The sequence below is a fragment of the Pseudophryne corroboree genome, chromosome 12 (genome assembly GCF_028390025.1).
Source record: "Pseudophryne corroboree isolate aPseCor3 chromosome 12, aPseCor3.hap2, whole genome shotgun sequence".
In the NCBI taxonomy this organism is placed as follows: Eukaryota; Metazoa; Chordata; class Amphibia; order Anura; family Myobatrachidae; genus Pseudophryne; species Pseudophryne corroboree.
Window position 1 is genome coordinate 150,526,625 of NC_086455.1, and position 16,407 is coordinate 150,543,031.

At 48.9% G+C, this 16,407-nt stretch overlaps 1 protein-coding gene across 1 annotated transcript in view; it reads right to left on the minus strand.

Annotated features, from left to right (window-relative positions):
• LOC134979999 (matrix metalloproteinase-18-like) overlaps positions 1-16,407 on the minus strand; it is a 46,724-nt gene that overhangs the window by 12,253 nt on the left and 18,064 nt on the right. The window contains exons 4-5 of the mRNA XM_063946595.1: positions 14,042-14,276; positions 222-596 (exon numbers count right to left, since the gene is read on the minus strand). Coding sequence (XP_063802665.1) covers positions 222-596; positions 14,042-14,276 — 610 coding nt within the window. The remainder of the gene's footprint in view (positions 1-221; positions 597-14,041; positions 14,277-16,407) is intronic.

Here is a 16,407-nt window from a genome sequence, read left to right on the forward strand (position 1 = left end):
TGGTTTGGGGATAGGTGTATTTGGACACACCTTTAGGACTTGTTTGTAAGATCTTGAGGAAATAACTGAGGTACTGTATAGAAAACTGTTTTAATAATGACATAATTGTGTACATAAAAGGTATGTTGTAGATGGTACCTGTACGACTGTCAGCCTTAATTTTAGATTTTGTGATACGGTGCTAAAAGATAAATGCTTTAGCTTCAATTGACCCCTTTTACCTTTAAATAAGTAAATTGCGCCATCCTTGGTAGATATGAATGTGTCAATAGGTTCTTCACCACACAGCATGACTATAGATTGCTTTTTAGGGTCCTTCTTATTTTCGGCTACTTTGGCAGAAGTGTCCTTCTTTCCAGCGGCAGGCGTGACCGCTTTGGAGCTACTCACTGTGGGAAGAGCAGCTGAGCTTGTGTTACTCTTTGCTTCAGGTTTTCCATATAGCAATTGAATGGCTTCAATGTCGTCTTGGTGAAGATGGAATGATGGATTGTAGCCTTTGTAAGTTGGGGCCATGAGAGCTCCGGGAATGGTGGAGTGATCTAGACCCAAGGAATGTCCAAGCTCGTGTGCAGCAGCTTGAAGAAGATTCACTCCTAAAATATTAACAGTTTTTAAAAATAAAAATAAAAAAATGTTCAAAATTGTCAAATAGATCAAAAACACATTTATATATTAAACAGTTCTAACCAACATTGTAAGAAAAAGGTTTGCAATTTCTTAAACACTACACATTATCAAATGTAAAGTATATCACACCCCAAAGCTAGAAAGACAACCTGACATTTTCTGCAATCTTGCTGAACACGCCAAGATTTATGAATTTACCTCAAGACCTCGAATGCTCCCTGATCAAGTAAGTGGGGGTCTTTTTAATTGTTGGGAGCCTGGCCGCGCATTACACCCCAGTTCCATGTCACGCCCATGCGCCATGCTCTGGTGCACGTCTTGTTGGGAGCCCAGCCACGCATTACACCCCATGTCCATTGTCACACCCATATGCCATGCTCTGGTGCACGACTTGTTGGGAGCCCAGCCGCGCATTACACCCCATGTCCATTGTCACCCCCATATGCCATGCTCTGGTGCACGACTTGTTGAGAGCCCTGCCGTGCATTACACCCCAGTTCCATGTCACGCCCATGCGCCATGCTCTGGTGTACGTCTTGTTGGGAGCCCAGCCGCGCATTACACCCCATGTCCATTGTCACCCCCATATGCCATGCTCTGGTGCACGACTTGTTGGGAGCCCAGCCGCGCATTACACCCCATGTCCATTGTCACCCCCATATGCCATGCTCTGGTGCACGACTTGTTGGGAGCCCAGCCGCGCATTACACCCCATGTCCATTGTCACCCCCATATGCCATGCTCTGGTGCACGACTTGTTGAGAGCCCTGCCGTGCATTACACCCCAGTTCCATGACACGCCTATGTACCATGCTGTGGTGCACGTCTTCTTGGGAGCCTGGCCGTGCATTACACCCCAGTTCCATTTTATGCCCATGCGCCATGCTCTGGTGTACGTCTTCTTGGGAGCCTGGTCGTGCATTACACCCCAGTTCCATTTTATGCCCATGCGCCATGCTCTGGTGCACGTCTTGTTGGGAGCCTGGCCGTGCATTACACCCCAGTTCCATGTCACGCCCATGCGCCATGCTCTGGTGCACATCTTGTTGGAAGCCTGGCCGTGCATTACACCCCAGTTCCATGTTACGCCCATGCGCCATGCTCTGGTGTGCGTCTTGTTGGGAGCCTATCCGCACATTACACCCCAGTTCCATGTCACGCCCATGCGCCATGCTCTGGTGCACGTGTCTTGTTGGGAGCCTATCCGCGCATTACACCCCAGTTCCATGTTACGCTCATGCGCCATGCTCTGGTGCACGTCTTGTTGGGAGCCTATCCGCACATTACACCCCAGTTCCATGTTACGCTCATGCGCCATGCTCTGGTGCACGTCTTGTTGGGAGCCTATCCGCACATTACACCCCAGTTCCATGTTATGCCCATGCGCCATGCTCTGGTGTACGTCTTGTTGGGAGCCTGGCCGTGCATTACACCCCAGTTCCATGTTACGCCCATACGCCATGCTCTGGCGCACGTCTTGTTGGGAGCCTATCCGCGCATTACACCCCAGTTCCATGTTATGCCCATGCGCCATGCTCTGGTGTACATCTTGTTGGGAGCCTATCCGCGCATTACACCCCAGTTCCATGTTATGCCCATGCGCCATGCTCTGGTGTATGTCTTGTTGGGAGCCTGGCCGTGCATTACACCCCAGTTCCATGTTACGCCCATACGCCATGCTCTGGTGCACGTCTTGTTGGGAGCCTATCCGCGCATTACACCCCAGTTCCATGTTACGCCCATGCGCCATGCTCTGGTGCACGTCTTGTTGGGAGCCTATCCGCGCATTACACCCCAGTTCCATGTTACGCCCATGCGCCATGCTCTGGTGCACGTCTTGTTGGGAGCCTATCCGCGCATTACACCCCAGTTCCATGTTACGCCCATGCGCCATGCTCTGGTGCACGTCTTGTTGGGAGCCTATCCGCGCATTACACCCCAGTTCCATGTTACGCCCATGCGCCATGCTCTGGTGTATGTCTTGTTGGGAGCCTGGCCGTGCATTACACCCCAGTTCCATGTTAAGCCCATGCGCCATGCTCTGCTGTACGTCTTGTTGGGAGCCTATCTGCGCATTACACCCCAGTTCCATGTTACGCCCATGCGCCATGCTCTGGTGTACATCTTGCTGGGAGCCTATCCGCGCATTACACCCCAGTTCCATGTTACGCCCATGCGCCATGCTCTGGTGTACATCTTGTTGGGAGCCTATCCGCGCATTACAACCCAGTTCCATGTTAGGCCCATGCGCCATGCTCTGGTGTACGTCTTGTTGGGAGCCTATCCGCGCATTACAACCCAGTTCCATGTTAGGCCCATGCGCCATGCTCTGGTGTACGTCTTGTTGGGAGCCTATCCGCGCATTACAACCCAGTTCCATGTTAGGCCCATGCGCCATGCTCTGGTGTACGTCTTGTTGGGAGCCTATCCGCGCATTACAACCCAGTTCCATGTTAGGCCCATGCGCCATGCTCTGGTGTACGTCTTGTTGGGAGCCTATCCGCGCATTACAACCCAGTTCCATGTTAGGCCCATACGCCATGCTCTGGTGCACATCTTGTTGGGAGCCTATCCGCGCATTACAACCCAGTTCCATGTTATGCCCATGCGCCATGCTCTGGTGTACGTCTTGTTGGGAGCCTATCCGCGCATTACACACCAGTTCCATGTTATGCCCATGCGCCATGCTCTGGTGTACGTCTTGTTGGGAGCCTATCCGCGCATTACAACCCAGTTCCATGTTATGCCCATGCGCCATGCTCTGGTGTACGTCTTGTTGGGAGCCTATCCGCGCATTACAACCCAGTTCCATGTTATGCCCATGCGCCATGCTTGTTGGGAGCCTGGTTGAGCATTATAGCCCAGTTTCGTGACACGCTCATTGCGCCATGCTCTGGTGCACGTCTTGTTGGGAGCCTACCCGCGCATTACACCCCAGTTCCATGTTACGCCCATGCGCCATGCTCTGGTGCACGTCTTGTTGGGAGCCTATCCGCGCATTACACCCCAGTTCCATGTTACGCCCATGCGCCATGCTCTGGTGTATGTCTTGTTGGGAGCCTGGCCGTGCATTACACCCCAGTTCCATGTTAAGCCCATGCGCCATGCTCTGCTGTACGTCTTGTTGGGAGCCTATCTGCGCATTACACCCCAGTTCCATGTTACGCCCATGCGCCATGCTCTGGTGTACATCTTGCTGGGAGCCTATCCGCGCATTACACCCCAGTTCCATGTTACGCCCATGCGCCATGCTCTGGTGTACATCTTGTTGGGAGCCTATCCGCGCATTACAACCCAGTTCCATGTTAGGCCCATGCGCCATGCTCTGGTGTACGTCTTGTTGGGAGCCTATCCGCGCATTACAACCCAGTTCCATGTTAGGCCCATGCGCCATGCTCTGGTGTACGTCTTGTTGGGAGCCTATCCGCGCATTACAACCCAGTTCCATGTTAGGCCCATGCGCCATGCTCTGGTGTACGTCTTGTTGGGAGCCTATCCGCGCATTACAACCCAGTTCCATGTTAGGCCCATGCGCCATACTCTGGTGTACGTCTTGTTGGGAGCCTATCCGCGCATTACAACCCAGTTCCATGTTAGGCCCATGCGCCATGCTCTGGTGCACATCTTGTTGGGAGCCTATCCGCGCATTACAACCCAGTTCCATGTTATGCCCATGCGCCATGCTCTGGTGTACGTCTTGTTGGGAGCCTAACCGCGCATTACACACCAGTTCCATGTTATGCCCATGCGCCATGCTCTGGTGTACGTCTTGTTGGGAGCCTATCCGCGCATTACAACCCAGTTCCATGTTATGCCCATGCGCCATGCTCTGGTGTACGTCTTGTTGGGAGCCTATCCGCGCATTACAACCCAGTTCCATGTTATGCCCATGCGCCATGCTTGTTGGGAGCCTGGTTGAGCATTATAGCCCAGTTTCGTGACACGCTCATTGCGCCATGCTCTGGTGCATGTCTTGTTGGGAGCCTAGGTACGCATTACACCCCAGGTCCTTGTCACGCCTCACTCTTCAGTGTTGGAAGCCCTCACAACACTCGTCCGTGGGACACTGCGGGCTGTGGGCGAGATGGCAGGACAGTGCCCAGAAAGCTGGACTGTTCCACCACAGTCCATGGCATGCTCTGAACGAGATCTGCACATGTGGAGTGCAGCATCTGTGCATGTGCAGATCTCACACCATCGGGTTTGATACATCTCTGATTGTAAGCTCCTGGGACAAGGACTGATGTTAATGACTATACAGTACAATCTCTCTGTAAAGTGCTGCAGATACATGTGTGCGCTGTATAAGTAATAGTTAAATATATTTTCTTTCGATTTAAACAATGTAGACTAGAATGTTAAGGTGTGTACACACGGTGCAATATTTCTTTCGATTTGGACTGTATAGTCAAAATCGGGAGAAAATATAGTGCATATGGCACCGTGTGTATAGTCCTTGCAATGCCGATGCGCGGTCACGCGGGATCGGCATCGCAAAGAAAAATAGACTGTGCAGGCAGCCCAACATTGAGCCTAATTCAGACCTGATCACTGGGCAGCGATTTTTGCAGCCCTGCGATCAGATAGTCGCCGCCTACAGGGGGAGTGTATTTGCGCTGTGTAAGTGTGCGATCGCATGTGTAGCAGAGCTGTACAAACTGATTTTGTGCAGTTTCTGCTCAGCCCGGGACGTCAGAATACCTCCTTCCAAAAGCCTAGTCCCTCCTGCGTTTTTCCGGAGACTCCCTGAAAACGGTCAGTTGCCACCCACAGACGCCCTCTTCCTGTCAATCTCCTTGCGTTCGCCCATGCGAATGGATCCGTCGCACAAAACAATCGCTGACCAGCGATCCCCGTTTTTGTTGTCCGACGCGCATGCGCATTGCGGTGCATACGCATATCTGATCGCAGGCTGTGAGGAAACGCAGCCTAGCGATCAGGTCTGAATTAGACTCATTGACTATATCGGTAGGGCCGGGCTCCAGCCACATCAAATAGTCAATGTCGGGCTGTACGGCGCATCGCGTCGTGTGTACACAGCCTTAGTGGTAGTCATATTGCAATAACAAACACAATCATTTCCTTTAACAATTATTTAGCATCGTTGAACTACAATACTGTTGCACATTGTCAGGACATTTAGGTATTGTATTATATTGAGAGAAGATTGATTTATTATGCAGTACTGTTCTGCACAAATAATCTACTATGTAAACAGGTTTAAATTGTCTTAACCTTATTGCCGTGCTCTAACTACACATCTTCGCAGTTTGTCCTGCAAATAACGGTGCCCTTTTGCTTTATCCCTTGCCATATTTGCACTGTTTATCTATGTTGGGTGAGAAGGACATTGCATCATCTAGGTCAACATTACTTGCAGCTAGCCGGACTCAGACTGATCCAAGTCTAGGCACTGAAACTGTCAAATGTGAATGCTTACATATACTGTATGTTGTGGATAGGGATGAGCGGGTTCGGTTCCCTGAGAACCGAACCTCCCCCCCCCCCGTACTTCATGCTCCGAGTCCAGATCGGGTTTTCCCTCCAGACTTGGAAACCAGAATGAGGCAAAATGTCATCATCCCACTGTCAAATTCTCGTGGGCTTTGGATTCCATATAAGGAGCCGCGCGTCGCCGCCAATTTCACTCCAGTCCTGGAGAGTGTAGCAAGAGGACGTGTCTCCTCAGTGTCTGAGCGGGAAAGTGGCATGGCGACCTGCTCTTTTGTGTTGTCTTGGCTGCAACAGTCCAGTGGTTGTGTCGTGTGCTGCATCAGTCCAGTCACAGTGGTGGTGTCCTGTGCCTCCATAAGTCCAGTGCTGCTGTATAAGTCCAGTCCAGTGGTGCTGTATCAGTCCAGTGGTGGTGTCCTGTGCTGCCATAAGTCCAGTGGTGGTGTCCTGTGCTGCCATATGTCCAGTGGTGGTGTCCTGTGCTGCCATAAGTCCAGTGGTGGTGTCCTGTGCTGCCATAAGTCCAGTGGTGCTGCCGCATAAGTCCAGTCCAGTGGTGGTGCTGCTGTATATTTCCAATCCAGTGGTGCTGTTGTATAAGTCCAGTCCAGTGGTGCAGCCATATAAGTCCAGTCCAGTGGTTCTGCTGTACAAGTACAGCGGTACTGCCGTAAAAGTCCAGTCCAGTGGTGCTGCTGTATAAGTCCAGCAATACTGCCATATAAGTCCAGGGGTACTGCCGTATAAGTCCAGTCCAGTGGTGCTGCCGTATAAGTCCAGTGGTGCTGCCGTAGAAATCAAGGGGTACTGGCGTATAAGTCCAGTCCAGTGGTGCTGCCGTATAAATCCAGTGGTGCTGTCATATAAGTCCAGTCTAGTGGTGCTGCCATATAAGTCCAGTCCAGTGGTGAAGCCGTAAAAGTCCAGGGGTACTGCCGTATAAGTCCAATCCAGTGGGGCTGCCGTATAAGTCCAGGGGTACTGCTGTATACAGTGGCGCATGCAGGGGGGTTTCCGAGCACCCAAAAACACCCCCCTGATGGACCAAGTTGTTGTTTTTTGAGGTGCAGAAGTTTGAGACAAAGAAGCTCCGTCTCCGTCCTTGTGACTGCTGCTGCTGCAATAGTGCCAACTCTCTGTGGTTTGCAAAGCACAGGAAATTGCTGGGAAAAGCTGCAGGCAGGGGTGGGCTGCAGCATTCAGCGTGACGGGCCGCGGAATTCATCATGATGGGTGAGATGAGCTGCCTGCAAGTAGGATACAGTAACTCACACCAGTGGCGGCAAGCAGTTGGCCGACGTTGGCACTCGGCATCACTACAGTCTGTCAGAGGAGGGCGGCCAGCAGAGGAGGTGGATGTACAGTATTTATTTATTATTTTTGTGTGTGTGTATGTATGTGTATCAGTATATACAATATATATATATATATATATATATATACACACATATATTTAGATTATATCTGCAGGGGTTTTCAGATATGTACTATACACACACACACACACACACACCTAGGTACCTTGCACTCTTAAATGAATGTGCATACTTGCCCTAGTGCCCATGAGGTGATGACCTCCAATATATTTAGCATGATGGCGTCACTCTGAGACTGTAATAACTTGAAAAAGTACTTTATTCTTTCAATGTTTCAGGATTGTACCCATTGTTATCTCCTGACGACGGGTAATGTCATTAAACGTTGATAGAATAAAGCACTTTCTCAAGTTACTACAGTCTTGGAGTGTTGCCATCACGCTATATATATGTATAGCGTGAAAATCTTGTATTTGCCCCTGGTATAAGTCCAGGTGTACTACCGTAGAAGTCCAGTCCAGGGGTGCTGCCGTATAAGTACAGGGGTACTGCTGTATAAGTCCAGCAGTACTGCCATATAAATCCAGGGGTGCTGCCGTATAAGTCCAGTCCAGGGGTGCTGCCGTATAAGTCCAGTCCAGGGGTGCTGTCGTATAAGTACTGGGGTACTGCCGTATAAGTCCATCAGTACTGCCATATAAGTCCAGGGGTACTGCCGTATAAGTCCAGTGGTGCTGCCGTATAAGTCCAGTGGTGCTGCCCTATAAGTCCAGTCCAGTGGTACTGCCGTGTAAGTCCAGGGGTACTGCTGTATAAGTTCAGTCCAGCGGTACTGCTGTATAAGTCATGGAGTACTGGCATATAAGTCCAGTCCAGTGGTGCTGCCATATAAGTCCAGTCCAGTGGTGCTGCCGTATAAGTCCAGGGGTACTGCCGTATAAGTCCAGTCCAGTAGTACTGCCATATAAGTCCAGTGGTGCTTCCGTATAAGTCCAGGGGTACTGTCGTATAAGTCCAATCCAGTGGTGCTGACATATAAGTCCAGGGGTACTGCCATACAAGTCCAGTCCAGTGGTGCTGCCGTATAAGTACAGTGGTGCTGCCAAATAAGTTCAGGGGTACTGCCAAATAAGTCCAGGGGTACTGCCGTATAAGTCCAGTCCAGTGGTGCTGCAGTATAAGTCATGGGGTACTGGCGTATAAGTCCAGGGGTACTGCCGTATAAGTCCAGTGGTGCTGCCGTATAAGTCATGGGGTGCTGCCATATAAGTCATGGGGTGCTGCCATATAAGTCCAGTCCAGTGGTGCTGCTGTATAAGTCCAGCGGTACTGCCGTATAAGTCCAGGGGTACTGTCATATAAGTCCAGTCCAGTGGTGCTGCCGTATATGTCCAGTCCAGTTGTGTGTGTGTACCTATGTATGTGTATCAGTATATATATATATATATATATATTTACATTATAGCTGTAGGAGGCAGATATGTACTATATATATATATATATATATATATATATATATGTATATATATACACACGCACACACACACATATCAAGATACCTTGCACTCCTAAATGAATGTGCATACTTGCCCTAGTGCCCATGAGGTGATGACCTCCGATATATGTAGCAAGATGGCAACACCCTGAGACTGTGATATCTTGAAAAAGTACTTTATTCTTTCAATGTTTCGGGATTGTACCCATTGTCATCTCCTGACGATGGGTACTGTCATTAAACGTTGACAGTATAAAGCACTTTTTTTCGGGCCACCGACAGCATCTCCTATTCAGCCCTGTCATTTTTCAAAAAATTCTGCACCACCAAATTAATTGTATGTGCAAAACATGGGACGTGCTGGAATTTGCCCAGATGTAATGCATGCACAATATTGGTGGCGTTGTCCGATATCACAAATCCCCAGGAGAGTCTAATTGGGGTAAGCCATTCTGCGATGATGTCCCTCAGTTTCCGTAAGAGGTTGTCAGCTGTGTGCCTCTTACAGAAAGCGGTGATACAAAGCGTAGCCTGCCTAGGAACGAGTTGGCGTTTGCAAGATACTGCTACTGGTGCTGCTGCTGTGGGGGCCATACACCTACCTAGTGGGCTGTCACAGTCACATAGTCCTTAGTCTGCCCTGTTCCACTTGTCCACATGTCCGTGGTTAAGTGGACACTGGACACAACCGCATTTTGTAGGACACTGGTGACTCTTTTTCTGACGTCTTTGTACATTCTCGGTATCGCCTGCCTAGTGAAGTGGAGCCTAGATGGGATTTGGTACCGGGGACACAATACCTCCATCAATTGTCTAAATCCCACTGCACTAATGGTGGATACCGGACGCACCTCTAACACCAACATAAGTGTCAAGGCATCAGTAATCCGCTTTGCAACAGGATGACTGCTGTCATATTTCATCTTCCTCACAAAGGACTGTTGGACAGTCAGTTGCTTAGTTGAAGTAGTACAAGTGGTCTTTCGACTTCCCCTCTGGGATGACGATTGACTCCCAGCAGCAACAGCAGACGTACCACTCAAGGATCCTCCGGAGGAATCCCGGTTAGGAGAGGACTCCTCAGTTTTGACAGTGACATGGCCTGCAGGACTACTGACGTTCCTGACTGAGGAGGAAGTTGACGTTGAGGGAGTTGGTGGTGTGGCTTGCAGGAGCTTGGGTACAAGAGGAAGAAGGGATTTAGGTGTCAGTGGACTGCTTATGTTCTTACCCAAAGTTTCACAACTTGACACTGACTTATGATGAATGCGCAGCAGGTGACGTATAAGGGAGGATGTTCCTAGGTGGTTAACATCCTTACCCCTACTTATTACAGATTGACAGAGGCAACAGATGGCTTGACACCTGTTGTCCGGATTTGTGGAGAAATAATTCCACACCGAAGAGGTGGCTTTTTTAGTAGTTTGCCCAGGCATCACAATGGGCTTCTTCCTCCTATGGACAACAGGTACCCATATTCTCATCCTGGTGTACTTCAACAGTGACATCTTCAATTTCAATATCAGGAACTGGACTGTGGGTGCTCCTTCCAGCCCTTGCAGGGGGCCTGCAAATGGTAGAAGGAGCCACCTCTTCCCTTCCAGTGTTGGGAAGGTCAGGTATCGCAACCGCCGACGCACTTGGACTCTCCTTGGGGATTTGTGATACCATCTCAGAACGCACAGTTCTTTTCTGTGCTCTTTCTAGCTTAATTCTAGCGGGAGGATGAGGGCTTTCATCGTCATGTGAAGCTGAACTACTAGTTATGAACATATGCCAGGGCCTCAGCTGTTCCTTGCCACTCCGTGTCGTAAATGGCATATTGGCAAGTTTACATTTCTCCTCAGACCATTTAAATTTCTTTTTTTGGGTCTTTTTACTGAAGTTTGGCTTTTTGGATTTTACATGCCCTCTACTGTCACATTGGGCATCGGCCTTGGCAGACGACGTTGATGGCATTTTATCATCTATGTCATGGCTAGTGGCAGCAGCTTCAGCACTAGGAGGAAGTGGTTCTTGATCTTTCCCTATTTTATCCTCCAAATTTTTGTTCTCCATTATTTTTTGGGAGTTATATAGCACAATATGCGGCACAGGAATGACTGATGGCTGATGGCCAGGACACTACTACTGGTCTGATGCAGCACAACACAGCAACACTGTAAGGGACTTGTTGTTGTTATTATTATTGTTATAAGGCAGCAGTGGACATATAGCAGCAGCGTATACCACTGTGACTGGTCACTGGAATGACTGATGGCCAGGACACTACCACTGGTCTGATGCAGCACAACACAGCAACACTGTAAGGGACTTGTTGTTGTTGTTGTTATTAATATACAGCAGCAGTGGACATATAGCAGCAGCGTATACCACTGTGACTGCCTGGTCACTGGAGTGACTGATGGCCAGGACACTACCACTGCTCTGATGCAGCACAACACTGTAAGGGACGTATACAGCAGCACTGGACATATGGCAGCAGAGGACACCACCACTGTGACTGATGCAGCACAACACACCACCACTGAACTGATGCAGCACAACACAGCACCACTGGACAGCACTGGACATATGGCAGCAGAGGACACCACCACTGAACTGATGCAGCACAACACAGCACCACTGGACAGCACTGGACATATGGCAGCAGAGGACACCACCACTGAACTGATGCAGCACAACACACCACCACTGAACTGATGCAGCACATTACAGCACCATTGGACAGCACTGGACATATGGCAGCAGAGGAAACCACCACTGTGACTGATGCAGCACAACACACCACCACTGAACTGATGCAGCACAACACAGCACCACTGGACAGCACTGGACATATGGCAACAGAGGACACAAGCACCGTGACTGGACAGATTCAGCACAAGACACGGACACTGAGGACACTGAGAGAACGGAGACACGTCCTCTCTCTACACTCTCCAATCCAGAGTGAAAATGGCGGGGACGCGCGGCTCCTTATATGGAATCCAAACCCCACAAGAATCCGACAGCGGGATGATGACGTTTTGCCTCGTTCTGGTTTACGAGTCAGGCGGGAAAACCAGAGCCTGACTCGGATCCGGACTCGAATGGTGAAGTTCGGTACGGTTCGGTTCTCTGAAAACTCTACTGGAAATGAGTGAAAAATGGAAATGAATGTTATTGAGGTTAATAATAGCGTAGGATCAAAATTACCCCCAAATTCTGTGATTTTAGCTGTTTTTATGTTTTTATCAAAAATCATTCAGATCCAAAACACAAAAGGGTGGTTTTAGCAAAACCAATCCAGATCCAAGAGCATGGAAGCAGAACCAAAACCAAAACACAAAAAAAATTCCCGCCGCTCATCTCTAGTTTTTTCCAACGATCCAGTCTTTGCATATTTAACAAGGATCTCAGGACCCAGACCGGCATCACGTGCACAACAGTGACTGCCACATTTTTTCCATAGGGCGCCCCTTCAGAATTTCCTAATCTTTTTCAAAGCTTTATCAAAAGTATAAGCTGCCTTACCCAACACAATATGTATTGCATTGTTACCATACATCCTAAATGCCTGTGGTTATTATTTTGGGCGATGTACTTAGGTCCTGAATAGAACTGTGAAATAGACTCAACATTCTTACTGGTGCTCTCTCCATTGCTAACACGTCACCTCCTCATATTCCCCAGCTGAAAGCAAATTAGTTTCTCTCTTTGAGCTGCCCTCAAACTCTTCCTTAAGTAAATGGGCTGCATCCTTGTTAAAATATTGTCTTAACCAAGACTCCATCCTTTGCACCAGCACTGGCATGGGGCAGTGCCATCTAAACACCAATTTGTAGGCCCTTTCGAAAAGCAATGCTCCGGGGCCACTAACCACCCATTCACAGGATCCAGTTTAAAAAAGTCAGAACCTGTCCCTACTGCTGTCCTGTGCCGTCTCTCCACATGCTGCCATAGAGTGAATGGCTGTCAGCACTCTGATTTATGGATACTGTAGCTCAGCATGCTGACAGCCATTCACTTTCTGGCTGGAGGCAGGTAGGGAATGCTGCCTTACTGCTGTGATTGTGTGACCACCACCCGCCCCTGCTCGGAGGTCCCTCAAGTTGTGGGACCCTGAGCAGGTGCCCCGTGTGCCAATACAGTAAGATGGCCCTGTCAAAGGGGCCCTTTTCACTAAATTAGGTTTTGCTTTATAAACAGGGGTTAAAGTGTGTGGGGGGGGACTGAGTTCCACCCCCTGTAATGGTCGGGGGAAATAGTTCGACCATCTCCATTGCCCTGCACAGTAATTCCAACAGAAAAGCCCACCCTATCATCTGCGTCAATCGATGATACAGGCGGTACTAGTGTTACTGATGAGCTGCAGCCACCTACTACTTCCTCAGGTCCTGGTGCCTCCATGGTCCTCCTCCATGAGTTCCACCACCTCACCAGGACCACTTTAAGCCCTGCTTATAAATGATGGCTGCTTTTAAAAAATGGATAGACCCACGCAATATTCCCACACCTTCGGAACTTGGAGGCTATTACATTTAGCCATATATACCAAGGCCAGTCTCCCTTACTGTCTACGTGGCTGAATATTTAACTTTGCCCCTTTAAATTGGCTGCAGAGGGTTAAATGAGAGAAAGGATTGATCAGTAAGCTGCACTCTCCTATAAAGGCTAGGTTACTGAAATGTCAAATAATTTTGCTTATGGTTGGGGTAGGTGCAGGAATTTTGTCAGGAACACTTAATGCCAACTTCGTCCACGATGCACGCAAAATTCAGAGGATGAATGCAGAATGTGGGGAATATTACGCAGCACAGTTTTGAAAATTTTGCTCCTTTCTGTTTGGACTACATAAGATGCCTGTTTTCTAAAGTCTTAGGGGGTCTATTCATGAAGCAATGAAAAGCATGGGAGAAGTTGCCCATGGCAACCAATCAGCTGCTCCGTAAAATTGTATAGTATGCAATTTATAAATGTTACTTCAATGCTGATTGATTGCCATGGGCAACTTCTCCCCTGGCTCACTTCTCCACACTTTTCACTGCTTCATGAATAGACCCCTTATTATTTATAATTAATGGACGGTGTGAAACAGTGTTTTGATGGTTCTTTGAGTGAAGATAGCCTCTATGGGTAATAGTAAGACATTCAATCAACTTACCTTTCTTTTCATTAATTGTCCACTTCTCGTCATTATCAAGGTGCAAGTCTCCGTCTATGGCCTTCTTGCTCTTGCTGAATGGTGGCATAAAGGCATGACCTAGAACACGGCCTGGGCCATCAAACGCATTATTCCGTCCATCGTTATGCAGACCAGACACAAAGAAGATGTCAATGTCAGCTGTTTTGTTAATAGCCACCTCCTCAAATTTAATGAGTGACGCAGCCTCCCAGACCTGTAAATAGGCAGTAATAATAATTTTGTACATTTAAAAGATTTTATTAAATGTTGGTCTCTATCTGGAGGACGCAGTCATGAAGTTGACAATGTTGACATTCCATTCAGAGGCGTAACTATAAGCCGCCATGTTCCACAGCATGCTGCCGACCCCCCTACCCCTGTCCCAACTTTTCAATGCTACCGCGGACTGATCACGACTTCTCAATGCTGCCAGCCCCCCACCCCAGGTCCCGACCCCCTGAAGCTCACCATATATGGGACATTACACTGATGCCCCAACCCAACAGTACGGGCAGCTGGTATGGACTCTGCAGCGTGATTGGATGTGTGTGTGGGGGGGGAAGGGGGGAGTTGGGAGATGCCGAGCAGGCTGGGTGGCCATCTCCATATCTTCAAGCTGCGACACAGAGTGGTGGAGGGAGAAGGTTGGGCAGCGGGGATCCGGTCTGAAGATCGACACCGTCTAGGTCGACAGTGTTTAGGTCGACCACTATATGTCGACAGTCACTAGGTCGACAGGGTTGGAAGGTTGACAGTGTTTCTAGGTCGACAGGTCAAAAGGTCGACACAAGTTTTTAACTTTTTTTTTACTTTTTCATACTTAACGTCCACGTGGACTACGATTGGAATGGTAATCTGTGCCAAGCGAAGCGAGGCACCTTGCCCGAAGCATGGCGAGCGAACACGGTGCACTAATTAGGGTTCCATGTCACTGTACGAAGAAAACGACACAAAAAAACAACAACCTCATGTCGACATATTGACCTGTCAACCTAGCACATGTGGACCTAGAAACCCTGTCGATCTACCAACCCTGTCGACCTAGTGACTGTCAACCTATAGTGGTCGACCTAGACACTGTCGATCTTATGATCCACACCCTGGGCAGCGGGGGGCTACAGTGGGTGCAGGGTGTATGGAGGTCCCTGTAGCAACCACACTTCCTTCAACCACGATAGCTGCGCCATTCTTGACATTCATAATGTCAACAGAATGTTGACGTGGTTGAAATGTCGACATCAGATATGTTGACACATGGAAAATGTTGACATTTTAAATGTCAGCATTAGCATGTCGACATAAACTGACAAGCACAGTGCCGACACTCGTGTCGACATGCATACTATTAACATTGTCAATGTTGACATTATGAGCCTGTCGACATTCAGTGTTGTCATAACAGCCATGTTGGATTTCTCAGGTTAACAGGATGAATGAGGACATATTTTACAGAACCCCTTTCTTTAGTCAAAATCACCACCATATTGTTTTAACTGTAACATCACAGTATGTAGCTAACGCATTCATATTAAAGGTCATATGGTTTTTGATTCCGCAGTACAATGTTAAACTCATGCTAAAAATTGCATCTTGGAAGACTCTGCTTTTTTACACCTGGCATCTATCTGAGGGCAGATATAAAAAGCACGTATTCCTAGGGGTAAATGTAACAGAGTGCGAGAAGCCGGAGGTGCAGGAGTTTATGCGAGAATGCCCGTATTCTTAACGCGTCAATAATTTACAAGGCAAAACCAGGCGTGGGGTGTACCTCAGCGTACAACAGTGATCCCTTATGTAGAAAACATGGTGTCTACGTCTGGGGGCCATGACAGCCACGCCAGGCCCCAGTAATGGGGGAGAGGGGCGAGACTGACGCCATTAAACAGGCACGCGTGCCGCACAAGGGGGGCACCAGTCCCCTATGCAGTGGGCAGTAAAGGAGGGGGAGGAGGAAGCGGCGATGGGTGTGACTGCAATGCGATTGCTCCCCACGCACAGGGGAGAGAGGACTGACTGAGCTCCGCGTGTGCTTTGCAGTGTGCTGGGGAGAACCAGTCCTTTTTCTCCCTTGCACGGGCGGGGTGAGGGGGACCCAGACTATCGCCGGTCCCCTTCAACAGGCTGGGGCCTGGGCAAAGAGTACCCCCCCACCTATTCTGGGAACCACTGCCTGCGTCTCAGTTCCTGCATCTATCCTGCATCACCATAGGGTAACTCAGATTCTGCTGCATGTTTCTATACAGTTGCTGGGATCTGAGAATATGTAACAATATTATGGCTTCTAGTGAGCAATGTTTGGCCAATGAACAACATGACGACACAATGGTTAGTATTGTTGCCACATA